General features: G+C 43.5%; 1 protein-coding gene across 8 annotated transcripts in view; it reads left to right on the top strand.

The window, feature by feature from the left end:
• AGAP1 (ArfGAP with GTPase domain, ankyrin repeat and PH domain 1) overlaps positions 1-21,701 on the top strand; it is a 707,317-nt gene that overhangs the window by 447,149 nt on the left and 238,467 nt on the right. For all 8 annotated transcript variants that reach the window (XM_048870105.2, XM_048870104.2, XM_048870107.2 and 5 more), the window contains one exon: positions 5,179-5,283. In XM_048870105.2, the coding sequence (XP_048726062.1) occupies positions 5,179-5,283 (105 nt within the window). The remainder of the gene's footprint in view (positions 1-5,178; positions 5,284-21,701) is intronic.

Here is a 21,701-nt window from a genome sequence, read left to right as displayed (position 1 = left end):
CCCTAGGTAACCCATTCCAGTTCTTCACTACCCTCCTCGTGAAAAAGTTTTTCCTAATATCCAACCTAAACCTCCCCCACTGCAACTTGAGACCATTACTCCTTGTTCTGTCATCTGCTACCACTGAGAACAGTCTAGAGCCATCCTCTTTGGAACCTCCTTTCAGGCAGGTTTCAGAGGAACAGCCGTGTTAGTCTGTATTCGCAAAAAGAAAAGGAGTACTTGTGGCACCTTAGAGACTAACCAATTTATTTGAGCATGAGCTTTCGTGAGCTACAGCTTTCACGAAAGCTCATGCTCAAATAAATTGGTTAGTCTCTAAGGTGCCACAAGTACTCCTTTCCTTTCAGGCAGTTGAAAGAAGCTATCAAATCCCCCCTCATTCTTCTCTTCTGCAGACTAAACAATCCCAGTTCCCTCAGCCTCTCCTCATAAATCATGTGTTCCAGTCCCCTAATCCTTTTTGTTGCACTCTGCTGGACTCTTTCCAATTTTTCCACATTCTTCTTGTAGTGTGGGGCCCAAAACTGGACACAGTACTCCAGATGAGGCCTCACCAATGTCAAATAGAGGGGAACGATCACGTCCCTCGATCTGCTGGCAATGCCCCTACTTACACATCCCAAAATGCCATTGGCCTTCTTGGCAACAAGGGCACACTGTTGACTCATATCTAGCTTCTTGTCCACTGTAACCCCTAGGTCCTTTTCTGTAGAACTGCTGCCTAGCCATTCGGTCCCTAGTCTGTAACGGTGCATGGGATTCTTCCATCCTAAGTGCAGGTCGTTGTTGAACCTCATCAGATTTCTTTTGGCCCAATCCTCCAATTTGTCTAGGTCCCTCTGTATCCAATCCCTACCCTCCAGCATATCTACCTCTCCTCCCAGTTTAGTGTCATCTGAAAACTTACTGAGGGAGCAATCCACGTCATCCTCCAGATCATTAAAGATCCCTTCTTTCCGTAAAACCAAAGTCCCCTTAACTACAGCTAAGTAAAAGTAATGTTTAATTCCATATTTTCAACTGGTGTTTCTAAAGTTGAGAATCCTGCTTTTCATGGGGATATGAATAACCTTGTGTTGAAATTAACTTACTTTGTGTGTACACTGACTATTAAAATCTTCACAATTTAGCCTTTGCCAGAGGGTAATTTTACCCTGGAATCTCTATGCTTAATGAAGAGAATACTGCAAATAATGTGGTGATATGAATTGCTTCTGAAGTTATTACCGCTGTACTAGACATGAGTCTGAACTAGAACCCCAGATGTGTTCCATCTCAGATCTTGGGAATGTTCTGATCCAGAGTAGAGGTGGAGGTTCATTTTCTGTCCTTAAATGAAGCAGTATTAATTGTTCTACCGTGTTTTGAGTGCCATTGTGGGTCAAATATCTCTTGTGAAGTATTTTATGTTTGGACTGATGGAGTGAATGGCTGACACTAGTTATAAATACTACTTTAGTCAGTTAACTCAAATAGTTAAAACAACAACAAAAACAAATCACATTGCAAGGGAGGTTAGATGTACATAATGTTCAATAGAACGCTACCATACATAATAATATAGTGGAATCCTCTTTTTTTAAAAATATAAAGCTGTGTAACTTGCAGTTTGATTGTCAGAGTGATGACTTCATCCAGATCCATGAATTGGAACTTCCTAACTCTTACATGGATAGTAGCGAAACCTTCTTTGTGTAAAAACCAAGTGCATTTTAGACATTTTAATATCATGGAACTGTTAGGATTGCCAAGGAATTAAAGATTAATCTTTAATTAAAGATTGTCATGTGATGAAACCTCCAGGAATATGTCCAACCAAAATTAGTAACCTTACACTTCATTGATCTTATAATTGCCTTGAACAGGCACCTCCAAAGTAGTAAAATGTTTTACCTGTAATTGAGTGGCAGTCAAAAATCAGTAAAGTGCATTTCCACTTCTTGAAAATTTGAAGAAAGTGGATAGAAAAAATTACCAACGTGATGCTTTACAGTTTAATTCCTATTAAAGAGTATAAAGAAAAAACATATCAGCACCAGTTGGGGAATAGCTTTCGGAAAGTAATTTTTTATTTATAGCACAGTGATAACAGTGCAATCTTACATTTATGGGAATTCAGTTTTAGTTAGGTTCCGTATAAAAGACTGGAAAGGTGAAATGACATATCACCTCTTACAGACGAACATAGAAGTCAAAGGCAGATGTAAGCTTTCATTTTTAATAGAAGAAAACAATTTCTCTTGCATGAGAAGACAGTAATTAGCACATAAACCTCAAACTTGCAGAATCATGGAAAGAACATTCAGAACCCTGTTCCATTTTTACAAGTTTGAGGTCTCCAGCCCTGGGAAGTTGCATCCAACAGCACCAAGAGAAACCTGACCCCAAAACTATCAGAAAGTTACTACAACACATTTGTGCCTAATTTCAGTCATTTAAAGTGTGCTTTTGGGTACAGTGTCTTTCATAACCAATGTGGATTCTGAAAGGTCACTGTTGTGGCCTTTATTTAAAGAGTGTGTCTAGTAAAGGGCAGTTATGACCCTGGGACTCCCCTGTGGAACCATCTCCATGGTTGCTAAAGGAGTATTATGAGTCCATCTGGATTGTTGCATGAGGGATTTAGTTGAGGATTATGTCTGTCAGTGTTTGGGGGAGGGAAACTGTTTTCTGAAGCAGTGGAGCAGTTGTAATTGTGCATTGGCACAGGTCTGACCCTTGTCCCCTTGTATTTTTGGGACTCAGTCTGAAATGACATAATTTTATAAAGCAAGCTATTGACTGAAAAAGTAAGCATGCATCACAGCTTGCTTTAGGTTTATTCATTTTAAAAATTTGTACTACATAACGTATCATAATAGTTGGAAATACTACACCTTTTACTTTCTATTTCCTGCTGTATTTTTCATGTACTAATATTGAATGCTATTCCTTCATGATTTAATTTTATTTAGTGGAGACATTCTTCTGTTAAATTCATGGGGATAAGATGAAACCAATGCATGTTTTAGTTCAAATTGCTGGTTGTGCTGAGTTTTAAATTAATAAACATAAGAGTCTGATTTTGGTTGGAACTGATCCGTGCTGTTGAGCACCTGACACACCACAGGATTTATTGAATTTGCAGATTCTTCTCAGTACAAAATGACCAGGCCTAGCTGTGGGTCCCCAAGATGGTACTTGGGTACAAAGATAGAAGTTTGATATTTGCCTGAGTAAGAGCAGTTTAACTAGAAATATTCCTCAACCAAATTATACTGTGCAGCATTCATTAAGAGATGTCTTATAATAGCGTTTATCAGAATTTCCTAGACAAAACTGTTCCTAAGGCATTGGTTGGCATACCTTGATTAGCCTACTGTGGCAATTCACTTAGTGCATTTCTGTGTGCTTAGCTTTTTATTTACTTCAGAATACACTGAAATGCCACAGAAGTTCCAGCCAATCTAACTGTGATAATGAATTTTGAAAATATAAATCATGGCTTGTAAAACACTAAAATTCAACTGAGAGGTGTTTAGATCAAATGCCATATTAAAGTGGCTATCTTTATAGAGTTTCTGTTTTTTTAAACTTGTGATGAAAGACCTTGTAGTTATTAGCGCTAGTTATTGAAAGTTGCAAGTTCCACATGCATGTTTAGTATAAGTTCAGTGTTTCAGTCCTTTTCCTTTTGAGTGTTACAATTACCAATATAGATGTAAACTATATTTCAGCATGGGCATAACTGGAATTGGAGAGCCAGGTGATAAGATTAAATGAATTGTGTATTAAAAATTACTTTTGTCTAATGAAATTACTCCATCTGGTTTCCTGTCTCTCAACACCCTAACCAGTCAACGTACAGTGTAATGTTGGGGGGAAATGTCCACTGGGTGAGACTACTTCCTTAGTGAACGTGAAATGACACCATATGTTTCATGAGTTAGGTTGGTAGTAATTAAAAAAAGATCAAGTACATAAAAATATTTAGTTTTTTCTCTTGATTTTCTTTTCTTGCTCTTCCTTCTGTATTTTTCCCGTGTTCCAGTTGCTCATAAATTCCAGTTTAGTTTTGACTGCAACTGGAATTCCTTACAGACCATTTTTTGTCTTGAGTTTCCTTTTCATTTTGGTTCCTTTCCTCTCCAGTGTTTTTGTGTACTTTCAGTAGTTTTACATCTTAATTCATTGTTCAATCATCTCTTCCCTCTGCTGTGGTAAATTACTTCCTGTTTGGCTGCTCTTATTTTCCTTTGCACTCCCTGGAAATACAAAACTTGGCCTCTTCCCTCTCTTACTCCATGACTGCCAAGTTGTGGTTCCATCCATCTTCTTCCAATGTTACCTTCTGATTATTCAAAAGTGCACTCTCAAGATCTCACCCTACAACTTGCTTTAGCTTTATTTCCTTGTAAGGGTCTCTCCTGCTGTCACCTGCATTAGCAGTGCTTCTCCTTGCTAGGATTATAAGTAACTGGAAGAATTTCTGTGCAGTGCCATCGCTTGGGAAAGGGAGAAGAAGCTGCACAAATTAGTAGAATGAGTGTTCAAGCAGAAACAATCAAATGCTAACTGCTGCATTTCCGTGCCCAAGCTGTGGCTGAGCTCAGATACAGCAGAGGAATCCACACATAGTAGTTGCTATAAAGGAATCCAAAAGCCACACACCAAAAACACTAGAATCCATAATTGCATGGAAAATCCATTCAGACAGAAATTTATTATTTATCATTTATTTCATCGTGCCCACAAGTGTACTAGGTGTTTGATCTTTGCTCAACTTAGAGTTTATTGTTATGGCCATAAATCTGACTGAGTGCCACCATTAAAATATAAATTCCAAGGGAGGTATAATTCAGTACAAAAGCTTCTCGTGATAGGCCTAGTGGACAGAGCAAATGTTGACACAGACTATATTTTGTTGGACTAATCTGCTTTATTGAAAACCATGTTGAAGAGCTACTACTCTACCATTACTGGGGCTACTGGTAGCTGCCATTCGATATATTTTGGCAGAAAGACAAGGGAGAAACAAAGTGAAGAGATGGAGAAGCGTGTAGGGAAACACAGTACTAGAATGTTCGTAAATATGTTATAAATTTCTGCTGCCCTTGCCTTTGAATGGCTATACATTTGCAAAAGATCATGTTTAATTCCTTTCTCAGCCTTTTCCTCTCTCCTCCTCTCTAACAGGGTGTGCTGCTAAAGCGAAGTGGCAAGTCATTGAATAAAGAGTGGAAGAAGAAATACGTTACCTTGTGTGACAACGGTGTACTGACTTATCATCCCAGTTTACATGTGAGTATGCCGCACTCTTTGCAGTCAGCACTTGTCAGACCACAGATCAAGTACTGTTAGCAGGCTCATCTGGACATGGTTTGACAAAAATATCCTGTCTCTGGTGGAAAAAAATCCTGAAGCTATGAACCTGTGGGCACACTGGAGCTAAATTCCACAGTATGATCACTTGTACAACAAGATAACCTTCCTTTATGCAGTTTACTAGTTGTTCAGTAGATGTAAGAGTTTATTTTGTGTTGGGCTTCTTCTAGACTTGCAGGAGAGGCTGTAAATATCAGGATTTTAAGAGATGACACTTTTTGACTTGGGAAAGGTGATTTGAATGCAGTAAATAAGAATGTATTTTTTTAAGTTTTCTATAGTTTGTGTTTCCTGGGTAGCTGTGATGGTGGCATTTTAAAAATAAAAAAACCCTTTTAACACCTTTTTTAGATTGTAAATTACTGGAATTTTCACATACACCATTAAACTACCTTATGTCGAAGACACTATTGCACCGATCTTGCATTGGGTGAAAGCATGAGGCACCTCCCTTCCCTTTAGGCCCCCCTAACCACAGTCCACAGTCACAATTATCTGGGGGAACTTGGTTGCTGCACAGTGCTAGCACTCCTGTAAGCACTAGCTACCTGAAAAGAGTGGAGAATCATAAAATATCAGGGTTGGAAGGGACCTCAGGAGGCCATCTAGTCCAACCCCCTGCTCAAAGCAGGACCAATCCCCAACTAAATCATCCCAGCCAGGGCTTTGTCAAGCCTGATCTTAAAAACCTCAAAGGAAGGAGATTCCACCACCTCCCTAGGTAACGCATTCCAGTGTTTCACCACTCTCCTAGTGAAAAAGTTTTTCCTAATATCCAACCTAAACCTCCCCCACTGCAACTTGAGACCATTACACCTTGTTCTGTCATTTGCTACCACTCGGAACAGTCTAGATCCATCCTCTTTGGAACCCCCTTTCAGACAGTTGAAAGAAGCTATCAAATCCCCCCTCATTCGTCTCTTCTGCAGACTAAACAATCCCAGTTCCCTCAGCCTCTCCTCATAAGTCACGTGCTCCAGCCCCCTAATCATTTTTGTTGCCCTCCACTGGACTCTTTCCAATTTTTCCACATTCTTCTTGTAGTGTGGGGCCCAAAACTGGACACAGTACTCCAGATGAGGCCTCACCAATGTCGAATAGAGGGGAATGATCACATCCCTAGATCTGCTGTCAATGCTCCTACTTATACATCCCAAAATGCCATTGGCCTTCTTGGCAACAAGGGCACACTGTTGACTCATATCCAGGTTCTCGTCCACTGTAACCCCTAGGTTCTTTTCCACAGAACTGCTGCCTAGCCATTCGGTCCCTAGTCTGTAGCAGTGCATGGGATTCTTCTGTCCTAAGTGCAGGACTCTGCACTTGTCCTTGTTGAACTTCGTCAGATTTCTTTTGGCCCAATCCTCCAATTTGTCTAGGTCCTTTTGTATCCTATCTCTACCGGCCAGCGTGTCTACCACTCTTCCCAGTTTAGTGTCATCTGCAAACTGACTGAGGTTGCAATGCACGCCATCTTCCAGATCATTAATGAAGATAATGAACAAAACCAGCCCCAGGACCGACCCTTGGGGCACTCTGCTTGAAACTAGCTGCCAACTAGACATGGAGTCATTGATCCCTACCTGTTGAGCCCGACAATCTAGCCAGCTTTCTATCCACCTTATAGTCCATTCATCCAGCCCATACTTCTTTAACTTGCTGGCAAGAATACTGTGGGAGACCGTATCAAAAGCTTTGCTAAAATCAAGGAATAACACATCCACTGCTTTCCCCTCATCCACAGAGCCAATTATCTCATCATAGAAAGCAATTAGGTTAATCAGCCATGACTTGCCCTTGGTGAATCCATGTTGACTGTTCCTGATCATTTTCCTCTCCTCTAAGTGCTTCAAAAGAGTTTGCTCCATTGGTCAGAACTGATTGGTTAGGTAGGAGAGAACTTGCTGCTGCATCTCTTTGAAGGGGGTGGAGCCAGAACTGCTTCTGCAATGTGGGATCCCAATACACTCAGGCTCTTCAACATGCTGTCCAGTACAGGCCATGACTTAAAATCACAATCTAGGCCTATGTTTCTGAATTTGCCAAGATCACAGAGATGGGATGTGTGTGTATTTTTGTGTTGTAGAATCACATTCCTCATTATGATCAAAGGTCCGTCAAATTTATTGTCATATAAACCCAGCATCCCAGCAGTCTCATCTGTCTTTAAACTGAACATTTAAATAGTGAGCTCTCAAGCATTAAAGAATGTAAATCTTTTCTCTAAAGGGATGCATCATAGTGGAAGTGCTTTGGCGTTCATAGATCTGCACGTTGGTCCTAGTTTTTGTGGGTTAAAACTGTTGGGGCCACCTGCTGCCCTGCTTCCAGTGCTGTACCAATTGAGTCTTTCTTGACTGCATTCAGCAGAAGAGCTCTCCCGGGACTACAATCCACTGAGCATTAGTGGTTGATCTGTCTTGGTACAAAACTGCTCAGCCTTACTTTCTACCCTCTTGAGAATGTCTTACTGTCATCTCTGATGTCACTTCCTTGATTCTTTAGAACTATTGATTTCATAAATTGCATGGCAGTTAGCTGCAAGGCACTCACCCGCAACAGAATTCATATCCCAAAATCTTTGTCTACTCCAGCAGGGCTTCATCCCCTGTTCTTCTGATCCTTTCAGAACAGCCCAACTGCATCTGCTTCTCTGGTTCTTCCATTAAATTGTGTGAGGCTGGCAAGGAAGTCTCAAAGCATTTGACCTTGAAGCAAGAGTTGAGCCTCCCTGCTGCAAGTCAAGACTATCAGCATTGCCCTTTTGTGAGCAATGCTGATACAGGGCAATCAATTCTGGTTTTTGCTGAAGGTATATCTCAGTGTACTACCACTTGCTCACCTTCCTCCCCATACATCTAAGGGTTTTATAACTTCTCATTACTTTTCCCTTACAATTTAAGTGTTAAAGTAATATCTACACTATCACATTGAAAGGAGCCAGCCATTCGAGCACCAGGAGCAGAGAGTTTCCTTAGCAGGGGTGTCATAAAATGTCTCACTTTCGATTAACTGGCTTAGAATTTTAAAGCTATAGGAATTTCCACCAAGTTAGTGGGTGCATAAAGCCAATAGTAATCCACTGAAATGTACGGTTGCAGTACAGGGTGAAGATTGATACTTTAGCACACTCTCCTTGCTATGGCTTGGTGTGCAGTCATGTGAATTTAGCAAATTTAAAATGCCAGTCTGTTTAAGGTTAGGAAGCAGCTACATTATATCCTTACTATGGAGTGAATGATAACCTATATTATGTGATTTTAAATGTTATTTCCATTGGCATTAGTCTTGAAGAAGCCATTGAAAATCATTCCAAAAGTAACAAGGGTATCCATGGAAGATCTTTATTTTTGTTCGTTTAAGTATTATCAGTGTAGAGTGTGGAGCACTCTTACTCTCTCTGTCAACCAGGTGGCAGCCAATCACTATGAATAGTTTTTTTGCCTCCTCCGGGCTGTAGGTGCTTTCTGCTACTCATTCTGCAGCAGAGTTCCATGCAGAGTCAGTGGTCCGCAGAGGAAATGGGAGAGTAAGGCTAGTAGATTTGGGTAATTCTGTCTCTATCCTTCATCGTGAACAAGTGCTGCTCTCCCCTTGGTGGGTTGGAAATGCAAATAGCTTCTGCCCTGTCATATATGTAAACCACAGCTTGAGGCAGAATCAGATATTCAACACTCAGTTGCATACATAAGACCTGTTTGTACAGAATTTCTACATAAGCAGTCTGCTGTGTAGACTCCCAGCTTGTTGTGAATATGAAACTGGAGTGAATTTCACTCTCCAGAACCTGAAAGGAATGATCCAGAAGTGGATTCTCACTAGAAGGAAGAATCCATGTAACTCATCTCTTGTACAGTGCACAATATTTTCTTGTGGCTCTACATCTGTTCTTGAACCTGTTCAGAAAGCAGCAAAAGAGGCTGTCATTGGTTTTTCCACCCGTCATAAGGTTGCTACTGATTAGTCTATAGAGGTGTGTTCATTCCATCTTCATTCTAAAACGAAGAATGCCCTTTCCTTACCAAACTCAGAGCCTTTGCACTAGCTCTCACGAGGGGAAGCAATCATAGAATATCAGGGTTGGAAGGGACCTCAGGAGGTCATCTAGTCCAACCCCCTGCTCAAAGCAGGACCAATCCCCAACTAAATCATCCCAGCCAGGGCTTTGTCAAGCCTGACCTTAAAAACCTCTAAGGAAGGAGATTCTACCACCTCCTAGGTAACGCATTCCAGTGTTTCACCACCCTCCTAGTGAAAATGTTTTTCCTAATATCCAACCTAAACCTCCCCCACTGCAACTTGAGACCATTACTCCTTGTCCTGTCCTCTTCTACCACTGAGAATAGTCTAGAACCACCTCTCAGGTAGTTGAAAGCAGCTATCAAATCCCCCCTCATTCTTCTCTTCTGCAGACTAAACAATCCCAGTTCCCTCAGCCTCTCCTCATAAGTCATGTGTTCCAGACCCCTAATCATTTTTGTTGCCCTTTGCTGGATTCTCTCCAATTTATCCACATCCTTCTTGTAGTGTGGGGCCCAAAACTGGACACAGTACTCCAGATGAGGCCTCACCAATGTCGAATAGAGGGGAACGATCACGTCCCTCGATCTGCTGGCTATGCCCCTATTTATACATCCCAAAATGCCATTGGCCTTCTTGGCAACAAGGGCACACTGTTGACTCATATCCAGCTTCTCGTCCACTGTCACACCTAGGTCCTTTTCCGCAGAACTGCTGCCTAGCCATTCGGTCCCTAGTCTGTAGCGGTGCATTGGGTTCTTCCGTCCTCATTGCAGGAATCTGCACTTATCCTTGTTGAACCTCATCAGATTTCTTTTGGCCCAATCCTCCAATTTGTCTAGGTCCCTCTGTATCCTGTCCCTGCCCTCCAGCGTATCTACCACTCCTCCTAGTTTAGTATCGTCCGCAAATTTGCTGAGAGTGCAATCCACACCATCCTCCAGATCATTTATGAAGATATTGAACAAAACTGGCCCTAGGACCGACCCCTGGGGCACTCCACTTGACACCGCCTGCCAACTAGACATGGAGCCATTGATTACTACCCGTTGAGCCCGACAATCTAGCCAACTTTCTACCCACCTTATAGTGCATTCATCCAGCCCATACTTCTTTAACTTGCTGACAAGTTAAAGTTGTAGGAGACCGTGTCAAAAGCTTTGCTAAAGTCAAGAAACAATACATCCACTGCTTTCCCTTCATCCACAGAACCACTAATCTCATCATAGAAGGCAATTAGATTAGTCAGGCATGACCTTCCCTTGGTGAATCCATGCTGACTGTTCCTGATCACTTTTCTCTCGTGTAAGTGCTTCAGGATTGATTCCTTGAGGACCTGCTCCATGATTTTTCCGGGGACTGAGGTGAGACTGACTGGCCTGCAGTTCCCAGGATCCTCCTTCTTCCCTTTTTTAAAGATTGGCACTGCATTAGCCTTTTTCCAGTCATCCGGGACTTCCCCCGTTCACCACGAATTTTCAAAGATAATGGCCAATGGCTCTGCAATCACAGCTGCCAATTCCTATAGCACTCTCAGATGCAACGCGTTCGATCCCATGGACTTGTGCATGTCCAGCTTTTCTAAATAGTCCCTAACCACCTCTTTCTCCACAGAGGGCTGGCCACCTACTCCCCATGCTGTGTTGCCCAGCGCAGCAGTCTGGGAGCTGACCTTGTTCGTGAAGACAGAGGCAAGAAAAGCATTGAGTACATTAGCTTTTTCCACATCCTCTGTCACTAGGTTGCCTCCCTCATTCATTAAGGGGCCCACACTTTCCTTGGCTTTCTTCTTGTTGCCAACATACCTGAAGAAACCCTTCTTGTTACTCTTAACATCTCTTGCTAGCTGCAGCTCCAGGTGTGATTTGGCCCTCCTGATTTAATTCCTACATGCCCGAGCAATATTTTTGTACTCTTCCCTGGTCATTTGTCCAATCTTCCACTTCTTGTAACCTTCTTTTTTATGTTTAAGATCCACAAGGATTTCACCGTTAAGCCAAGCTGGTTGTCTGCCATATTTACTATTCTTTCGACACATTGGGATGGTTTGTCCCTGTAACCTCAATAGGGATTCCTTGAAATACAGCCAACTCTCCAGGACTCCTTTCCCCCTCATGTTATTCCCCCGGGGAATCCTACCCATCCGTTCCCTGAGGGAGTCGAAGTCTGCTTTCCTGAAGTCCAGGGTCCGTATCCTGCTGCTTACCTTTCTTCCCTGTGTTAGGATCCTGAACTCGACCAACTCATGGTCACTGCCTCCCAGATTCCCATCCACTTTTGCTTCCCCCACTAATTCTTCCCGGTTTGTGAGCAGCAGGTCAAGAAAAGCTCTCCCCCCAGTTGGCTCCTGCAGCACTTGCACCAGGAAATTGTCCCCTACATTTTCCAAAAACTTCCTGGATTGTCTGTGCACTGCTGTAGTTCTCTCCCAGCAGATATCAGGAAGATTAAAGTCGCCCATGAGAACCAGGGCGTGTGATCTAGTAGCTTCTGCGAGTTGCCGGAAGAAAGCCTCATCCACCTCATCCCCCTGGTCCGGTGGTCTATAGCAGACTCCCACCACAACATCACCCTTGTTGCTCACGCTTCTAAACTTAATCCAGAGACACTCAGGTTTTTCTGCAGTTTCATACCAGAGCTCTGAGCAGTCATACTGCTCCCTTACATACAGTGCAATTCCCCCACCTTTTCTGGCCTCCCTGTCCTGCCTGAACAGTTTATAACCATCCATGACAGTACTCCAGGAGGAAAAGACTACCTTGTTTTGTGCGTGAAGTTGAAGCTGATGGGCAGCTGTGGTGTCACAGCAAAACACCTTCTTCTTCGAGTGATTTCCCTGTGGTTGCTCCACTTCAGGTGTCAGTGCGTCCCAGTGCCTTTGCTCAGAGAGTTTTAGTAGTAGTGCCCATACTGGTCACATTTGTGTGGCGCCGGTCTAGTGACACTGTTGGTGCCTCATCCAGTGTGCGTGCAACCCGAACCCCTTAGTTCCTTGTCAACCGTCCCCAGCCTGAGATGGAGCTCCCAGCACTCCTGTAAAAATTAGATAGTACTCCTGTTTAGATAGTTTAAGATAGTATAGGCAGAATAAGTTTTAGTTCTTAGTTAATTACCTACCCTTTTTTCACAAAAAAAAAAATATATTTTCCATTTATCCTGTAGAACAGTTAGGATAAGACAGCAAAATGCTAAAATGCTTGGTTCATCGGTCTTTAAACGCTGCACGATGTGCAGGGAAGCTATGCTGATGTCAGACAGACACATTTAATATGTCTATTGCTTGGGGGAAACGCACGTTGCTCAGAAATGTGTCCATTGTAGCAACCTCAAAGCCAGGGCTCTCGGAGATAGAGACCTGAGGCTGAAACTCATTTTGATGAAGAAGTCTCTACGGCCAGCCTCTGACCCGGGGCAGGAAACCCCTCCCGGCACAGGTGACCAGACATTTCTCCAGCAAGGTCTCCTAAGACTCATTCTTCCAAAACACCTGCAAGGAAATGGGCATCCTCTTTGCCTCGTAGAGAGCAGACCATGAGAAAGCTGTCTCCAGCCAGGTCACTCTCCTCGGTGCTGACCGCGCTGCGGCTCAGCACTCATGAAGCTCCGGGAACCTCTGGCACTGCCTGTGCAGGGGCCTCTGCAGAATCCCAGCTTTCCAGTGCGGAGTCAAGGGGCACCAAGCCTACTTCCTCCACTGCGGCACCGTCGATGACACTGACGGAGTCGGAACAGTCAGTCACTCTGCCAATTATGCCGCCTCCCATGATGACAGCAGCTCCGACAAAGACCGCGGCAGCGGCACCAACTGCTACATCAGCGAAGCAATCGGCACCCACCTCATCGATGCTGAAGCCCCAGGCACTGCGCCTATTTCTGCACTAGAAAGACTTGCTGGTCTCATTGACACCAGAGTCCCCACTTCTGGGCACCGACAGCTCCCCGGTGCTTGCAGTAAAGGAACTACCTCTATCACTGGTAGCCCCCTCCCACACACACACACTTTCAAGTGTGGAGGAGCATAAGGAAGAAGGGGTGTTCTCATCTCACCATTCCTCTCCACTCAGAACATCTGTGATACCTGGACCCCTATGAGCAAGGTTCACATAGGGACAGGAGGCACCACTATGGTGTGGACACCTATGATGGGTCCACCCATACCATTCCCCACTCACTGGCCTTAATGGGACCCGTGGGGACCTTACAGAAGAGACCCCCACACACCCCCAGTCCACATCGGGAGGGCATTAGATCCCCACCTCCACCATCGGAAACGAGAACAACTGAACCAAGGGAGGAAACCACAGAGGAACAGGAGAGTATGCCACCAGACACTTCACCTCACATTATAACACCTCATCCTCTCCAGATGAGGCAATAATGCCCCCACCCTCACCAACCACTGATGATTTCAGTCATTTCCAGGATTTGTTCACAAGGCTGGCTGAGGAATTGAAAATATTTCTTGAAGAGGTTCTGGAGGCCCAATGCGAACTACTTGACATCTTGCAAACATCCTCATCATCTAAGATAGAGCGGCCAATGAATGGGGCACTGATGGAACCTGCCAAAACAGTCTGGCAAACTCCGACCACTATACCACCAATCTGTAAGAGGGCTGACAAAAAGTACTCTATCCCCTCAAAGTGAACAGATTTCTTATTCACCCATCCAGCACCAAACTCACTTGTTGAGGAGGCGGCCACACAGAGAGGGAAGCAACAACATTACAGGTCAACACCCACTAATAAGGATGGTAAGAGGTTGGACCTATTTGGACGCAAAGTCTATTTCTCCTCCACACTCCCATTCAGAGTGGCAAACTGTCAGGGTTCCCTCCCCATTCTGAACTCTAGGGTACAGATGTGGGGATCTGCATGAAAGACCCCCTAAGCTTATTTTTACCAGCTTAGGTTAAAAACTCCCCAAGGCACAAATTCTCCTTGTACTTTGGATTAGGTAAACACTGCCACCACCAAGTGATTCAAACAAATATTTAGGGAGGGCCACTTGGAACCCTATCTCCCCCCTAATATCCCCCCAAGCCCTACACCCCCTTTCCTGGGGTGGCTTGAGAATAAACAAGATGAGCACAGACCAACCCTGGGTTTTTAGGAACACTAAAAACCCCAATCAGATTCTTAAAAAACAGAACTTTATTAGAAGCACAAAGAAAAGATAAAAGAACAACTCTGTAAGATTAGAATGGAAGATAATCTCACAGGCAGTCAGACTTAAAACATAGAGAATCCCTCTAGGCAAAACCTTAAGTTACAAAAAGACACAAAAACAGGAATACACATTCCCTCCAGCACAATGAATTTCACAAGCCAAAACAAAAGAAAATCTAACTCATTTTCTAGCTAGGTTACTTACTAACTCTAAAGGAGTTGCATTGCTTGCTTTCTTGATCTGTCCCCAGCAGAAGCATCAGACAGACAGACAAAGCCTTCCACCCCCCTCCCCCTCGATTTGAAATTATCTTGTCCCCTGATTGGTCATTTGGGTCAGGTGCGAGCCAGGTTACTTGAGCTTCTTAAGCCTTTACAGATAAGAGGATGTTATAGTACTGTATCAGAGCTTCTTAACCCATTCCCTTTATATTTGTGACAGAAACTATGTGGCACTACTTGCTAAATATAACCACAGAAACTATGGTAAATTCATGGATTTTTTTCCTCAGAAATATTGCTAATAAAGAGACAATTTTAAAGCACTGGTTTCTGAGGGGCAAATGATAGCAAGGATGGCCCTACAGTTGTCCCTAGACATAGCAGATACTGCAACAAGATCCACTGCTCACACGGTGGTCATTTGATAGCTTCATGGTTGAGCTCTTTGGGGTCCCCCCAGGAAATGCAGGCTAGTGATGAAGACCTCTCATTCACTGTCAAACCAGCAAGGTGTTACACACCATGAAAAATTTGCAGGCAACACTCCGCAGGTTAGGCATTTACACACCTGCCACGAAACTGAAACAAAATAGGTATCAATCATACCAAAGAAACAGATGTTCACCCTAACACAACAACATCAGCACCAATAAGATCAACAAAAACAGAGACCACAAAGACTCAGACCCCTACCACCTGCTGCGACCCAAGCTCCTTCATCCAAATAGCAAATTTGAAGGCTTGGTCGATGGTCTGAAGGACCTCCCTCACGTTACAGTGCCAACTACACGATCTGTTTGGAGATCATCTCCTCCCTTTCTACCTGAAGTGGTCTTCCATCAGCATGGACAAATGGGCCATAGAAATCATCCATACTGGCTATTCCATCCCCTTCATTTCTATACACCCGCCCGCCCCTTGTCCCTCTTCAGGTTCCCACTCACGACCACCTTCTACAGCTAGGTGCAGTGGAAGTAGTTCCCACTCAACACAGAGGGAAGGGTTTCTATTCCCACCAGTTCTTAAAACAGAAGAAAAACGGGATGGAGCCCTATATTGGATCTCAGAAAACTCAATAAATTTGTGAGAAAATGATGATTCAGGATGGTCATGTTATCAACGATAATACCAGCACTGGAAGCAGGGGACTGGTTTTCAGCTCTCGACCTACAAGATGCTTATTTTCATATTGTAATATACCCTGATCACAGGTGGTTCCTAAGATTTACCTTAGGCACAGACCACTATCAATACAAAGTGTTATCTTATGGCCTATCTATCACCCCTGGCACCTCAACTCTTTTCCAAAATTCTCCCAGTATTAGCAGCACACCTAAGAAAACAAGGGATAATAATATTCCCTTATTTGGATGACTATCTTCTGAAGTCACCTGCTTGAATAGTCAGCATCCGGACTACTCAACAGACGATAGACTTCTTCCAGAGTCTAGGTCTACAAATAAATGAGAAAAAGTCAACTCTAGACCCCGTTCAACAACTAGAGTTTATCATGGCTTACCTTGATTCAGTGGAAGCAAAAGTGTCCCTACCAATAAACAGATTGGACCCAATGACCAAGTTCATAGCCGTACTAATGAGCAGCCCACATATATGAGCCTGCACATGTCTCCAATTTTTGGGTCACACGGCAGCATGCACATTTGTGGTGAAACATGCACATTTACCTATGCAATGCCTTCAAGGATGGCTAGGAACTGTGTACAGGCCAAACAAACATGGCCTAAACAGATGACTAATGATGGCACCCAAAGTCAAGGAATCCCTGAGATGGTGGACGCAACCCAACAACTTGTGCTCGGGGATTCCATTCACACAGGAACCACCATCATAGGTGCTCACAACGGATGCCTCCCTTTCGGGTGGGGAGCACACATGCAACAACACACGATTCAGGGACAGTGGTCCACCGATGAAACGCACCTACCCATAAATCTGTTAAAACTCTGCGCAGTTCACAATGCTTGCCTCCATTTCCTACTGCTGCTAAGGAACCAGAACATATGGGTATGACCAACAACATTGCATACATGCTCTACATAAACAGGCAGAGAGGGGCTCGATCACACTCACTATGCACCGAAGCCATGAAACTCTGGAACTGGTAAATCCAAGACAATATCATCATCTCTGCCTCCTACCTGCCTGGATGCCAGAACACCACTGTGGACAAACTTAGCAGACAATTTCCCCATGATTACAAATGGGAGATGAATAAGGTGATACTAGAGAACATATTCCAACAATTGGGTCGTCCAGCTATAGGCCTCTTCACAAAAACTCAAAACCGCAAATGCCCACAATTCTGCTCGAGAGTAGGTCTGGGAATCCGATTGAAGGGGGATGCATTCCGAATCAAATGGGACACATCTCTCCTGTACGCATTCCCACCCATACCACTGTTGTTGAAAATGATACACAAAATAAGAACAATAAAGCGAGATAGCCCCCACATGGCCAAGACAGCAGTGATATCCGTACATAACCCAATCACCCTACTGCTTTAGACGGACCTGCTAACACAACATAAGGGTCAAGTTCACCACCCAAATCTAGAGATGCTCCATCTGAAAGCATGGCTCCTCTATGGTTCACTTATGACGAATTAGCCTGCTTGGAACAGGTCAAACAAGTGTTGCTACATAGTAGAAAGTCTATTACTTGTAAGACTTACCTACAGAAATGGAAGAGATTCACTAAATGGTGCAATGCCAAACAAGTCACCGCTATGTCAGCAGCCCTTCCACTGACACTAAATTACATTCTCAAATTAAAAAACTCTGGCCTATTCATAAGTTCGAACAATGTACACCTTGCTGCTATAACTGCCGTTCACCAAAAAATTGATGCAACAACTCTGTTCACACATCCAGTCACCAAACAATTCCTCTAGGGCCTACAAATAATCTACCCAGATGTATGCCCACCTATACCACCATGGGACCTTAATTTGGTTTTAAAAGGTCTCACCAGAACCCCATTCGAACCCTTAGTGACCTGCTCTCTCATGCACCTATCAATGAAAGTCACCTTTTTAATGGCAATCACATTGGCTTGACGCATGGGAGAGGAATAGGGGCTCTCACGGCAGACCCACCACATGCTATCTTTTTTAAAGACGAAGTTACATTAAGGACCAATCTAAAATTCATCCCTAAGATATACTCGCCCTTCCATTTAAATCAACCAGTACATTTTCACACATTCTTTCCCTAACCATATGAGAATGCACATGAAGCTACATGGCACATCTTGGACGTTAGACAAACTTCAAGCATTCTACCTGGGTAGAACCAACCCATTTAGGAAATCCCCAAAACTCTTTGTTTCTATCGCACAGATTCCAAAGGATCCGCTATATCAGCACATAGACTATCAAAATGGATTATGTGGTGCATTCACCCATGCTACCAACTAAAGGACATGCAATCCCCATCGGGGACCAGATCACATTCTACCAGATCAATAGCATCATCAGCAAAACACTATGCAATAACACAAGGTCCAGAATCAGATGCACGGCTAGGATTAGCGGTGTTATCCTCCATCATCCAACCAACTCTGAAGCCCCTTCCATGCTCAGGAGGACAGACTGTCCTCTACAGTCACCTGAAGTAGAGCACCCACACGGACATCACTTGAAGAAGAGAAAGTTACTCACCCTGTGCAATAACTGAGGTTCTTCGAGATGTGTTCCCCTGTGGGTGCTCCACTACCCACCCTCCTCCCCTCTACTTTGGAGTGTGCAATATGACTCTACATTAAAGAAGGAACTGAGAGGTTCAAGTCACACGCATGCTAGATGAGGCATCAATGGGGCCATGAGACTGGCACCATGCATGTGCAACCCGTATGGGCACTGCTACTGAAACTGTCCGAGCAAAGGCACAGAGATGCACTGATACCTCAGCTGGATCACTCACGGAGGGCGCATCTCGAAGAACCTCAGGCCTGGTCTACACAAGGGTGGGAGTTCTATCTAAGTTACTTACCTTCAGCTACGTGAATAACGTAGCTGAAGTCGACATACTTAGACCTACTCACCGCGGTGTCTTCATTGCAGTGAGTTGACTGCTGCCGCTACCCCATCAACTCTGCCTGCGCCTCTCGTGGTGGTGGAGTACAGTAGTCAACGGGAGAGCGCTCAGGGGTCGATTTATTGTGTCTAGCCTAGTCTAGTCTAGACGTGATAAATCAACCCCCCCCACTGGATCAATCGCTGCCCGCTGATCCGGTGGGTAGTATAGACATACCCTCGGTTACTGCACAAGGTGAGTAACCCATTTCTCAGAGCTCTGGAGTTGTGGTTCCCTAACGTGTAGCACTTGGCAACCCTTTCAGGAATAGCAGGGATGGGAACGGTATATGGGGAAGAAATAAATGAAAAGGCAATTTCAATCCCTCTGTACTGCAGTTCGAGTTGATGCAAAAGTTGCAGGGACTAAAATATTTAATCTATTCTTTAAGAACTGACAGTGTGTTTGGCAACGTTGCTTCATATCAGGTCTAAGGTCATAATGATCACAAGTCCTTACTCTCAGATATGTTCAGCAGCCTATCAGAAATGATTCAGTGGTCTTGGATCATTTCCGAGTGAAAAGTCTGTCACACAAACCGGTATCAAAATTGGCACCCTTGTAAGCAGTCTAGACATAGAAAATATCACAAAGATGCAGAAAATGAACTAGCATCTAAGTTCTAGAGGTGATACCTCCAGAAGAGTTGAGAGACAATGGCAGGGCAGCATGGGGAAGTTTGAGCTATACTTTGCTAGCTAAATAAGTAACTTCAGTTGTTAATGCTGTCAGCCTGACGCCTTTCACAATCACTAAACACATTTTCCTTTTCTTAAAGAAGGATAAAATATATACATAAGCAACCTACATTTTCAGGACTTGGTGCTGACAGTTTTTTTCCAAGAACCTTAAACCTGCCCTTCCCTTGGTGTGCCTAAGGGACTGCCTTGATAGAAAAATGGAGGGGATAATGAGAGAGAACTTTGACCTGCAGGTTTCACAGTACACCATCTCTACCTATTCATCTTACATGTCTGTATTGCCTTCACAAAGGGACCCATGAGAGTTTGACTAGGCATCTCTTGGTTCCTAATGGCATAGTGCCATGCATCAGGGCTCCCTGTGTATATTCTCTAGGATACTTGCTGAGTAGTGCTATTTTAATGGTGAAGGACAAGTTCGTGTTTGAAGCCTCTTTAACTTAGCGTTATCCTGATGAATACCTATTTTGACACCCATCTACCTTTTTGGGTTTTTTACCAGCATGCCACAGGTCAGCAGATGACACAGCTTTAGCTGTGGTTGTCCTCAGTGTAAAGTGTTCTGCCCCTGGATCCACTTCAATTGTTCACTTTCCCACTTCTGAAAAAGAGAGATGAAAATGTAACTTTTTCCTGGGGGGATTTTAATTTGTTTTGTATTTGAATCAGTTTGTTTCTATATTTGTGTTTTTTACATCAATACACAGCTCCATGGTAGATTGTGGGGAAGGGAGGGTTTTATCATTATCCTGGTTATATGGCGCATGGGCTCCTTGGAAAGTGCCTTTCATCAAAGCTCAGAATTGTCTTTGTATTTCAAGAAATACAGCTTATTTTGAGAATTTCTGAAGACTACTCCGAAGATTGCTAAGGAGATGCTCCCTACTTTGTATTCCCAAGATTTCAGTTCTTACCTACTTTTCTTGGTACTCAAAGCTATTGTTAGGGCATGTCTCCATGGAGTAAGTAAAATTAATTTGAATTAATAAAAGGTGTAAATTTAAAGTGGATTAGTTAAACTGCATTAAACCCCTGTGTGGACATACTCATTCAGAATTAAAGTTGTCTTAATTTGCTTTAGGTTACCGAATCCACTTTAAATTCCCACCATTACTTAGTTCAAATTAACTTTCCTGAGTGTCCCCGTGCAGACAGACCCTGAGATTCCCAAGCAGAAAACCGAAACCTAAACTTTGCCAGGGCAGAAACAAAGCTCCAATGGTTCCGTTCCAAAAGTTCATCTCATCTCAGAATAAGGATGAAGTGGGGGAAAATCATCTAGTTCCAGCATGCGTGGCTCACCATTGATCTTAGACACAGTGGGTTCAAAAGTGTTCCAACAATTCTGGTATCTCCCGCCATGCAAAAGGTGGTAAGTTCCAACATCTCTGTAAAGGGAGGGTCTCCTCTTCCTCATGATGCCTGTGGGAAAATGAAACCATTTAATAACTTTCTTCTGGGAAAAAGTTTCCACGGCTTTATTCTTCTTTCATTGTCTTCCAAAATAACGAAGAATAAGAGGGAAATCCTGCTGATTGTCCTCATAAAACCCAGCTGTCCATCTAGCACCTGTAAATCTTGGGTACATATCCAAGAGAATGGTTTGACTGTGTACAGAGAATAGCATTGTATGGAGGCAGTTTGGCCTAGTGGATAGTGCACTGGGACTGTGGAGATATGGGTTCTGTACCTGGCTCAGTCATTGGCCTGCTGGGTGACCTAGGGCAAGTCATCTCATCTCTGTTTCCATTTCCTCTTCTGTAAAATGGGGGTACTGATACTGACATCCTTTGTAAAGTGCTTTGAGATCTACACATGAAAAATGCTGTATGAAAGCTGGGTGTTTTTATCATAATGTTCTGAGGTCTGAGGCATAAGAGCACTGCTTCTATTTCATCTTTCTCCCATTTGGGATAGACTCTGTTCAAATGACATTCACAAACGTTGTTGGGATTGTGGTGGTGCTGCAGGAGTGACACACAAAAATGTTGTTATACTGTACCCAGATGAGACTCATCTGAATAAGTTTGGCCTGGGAAATCACTAGGTGGTATCCACAACTCTGGAAATCCATTTTCTTATGAGCAGTGCTAACTGAAGGGGAAATGAGCTCATTCCATCATTCATAG

The sequence above is a fragment of the Caretta caretta genome, chromosome 11 (assembly GCF_965140235.1).
Source record: "Caretta caretta isolate rCarCar2 chromosome 11, rCarCar1.hap1, whole genome shotgun sequence".
Classification (NCBI taxonomy): domain Eukaryota; kingdom Metazoa; phylum Chordata; order Testudines; family Cheloniidae; genus Caretta; species Caretta caretta.
This window is presented reverse-complemented; position numbering and strand designations above follow the sequence as displayed.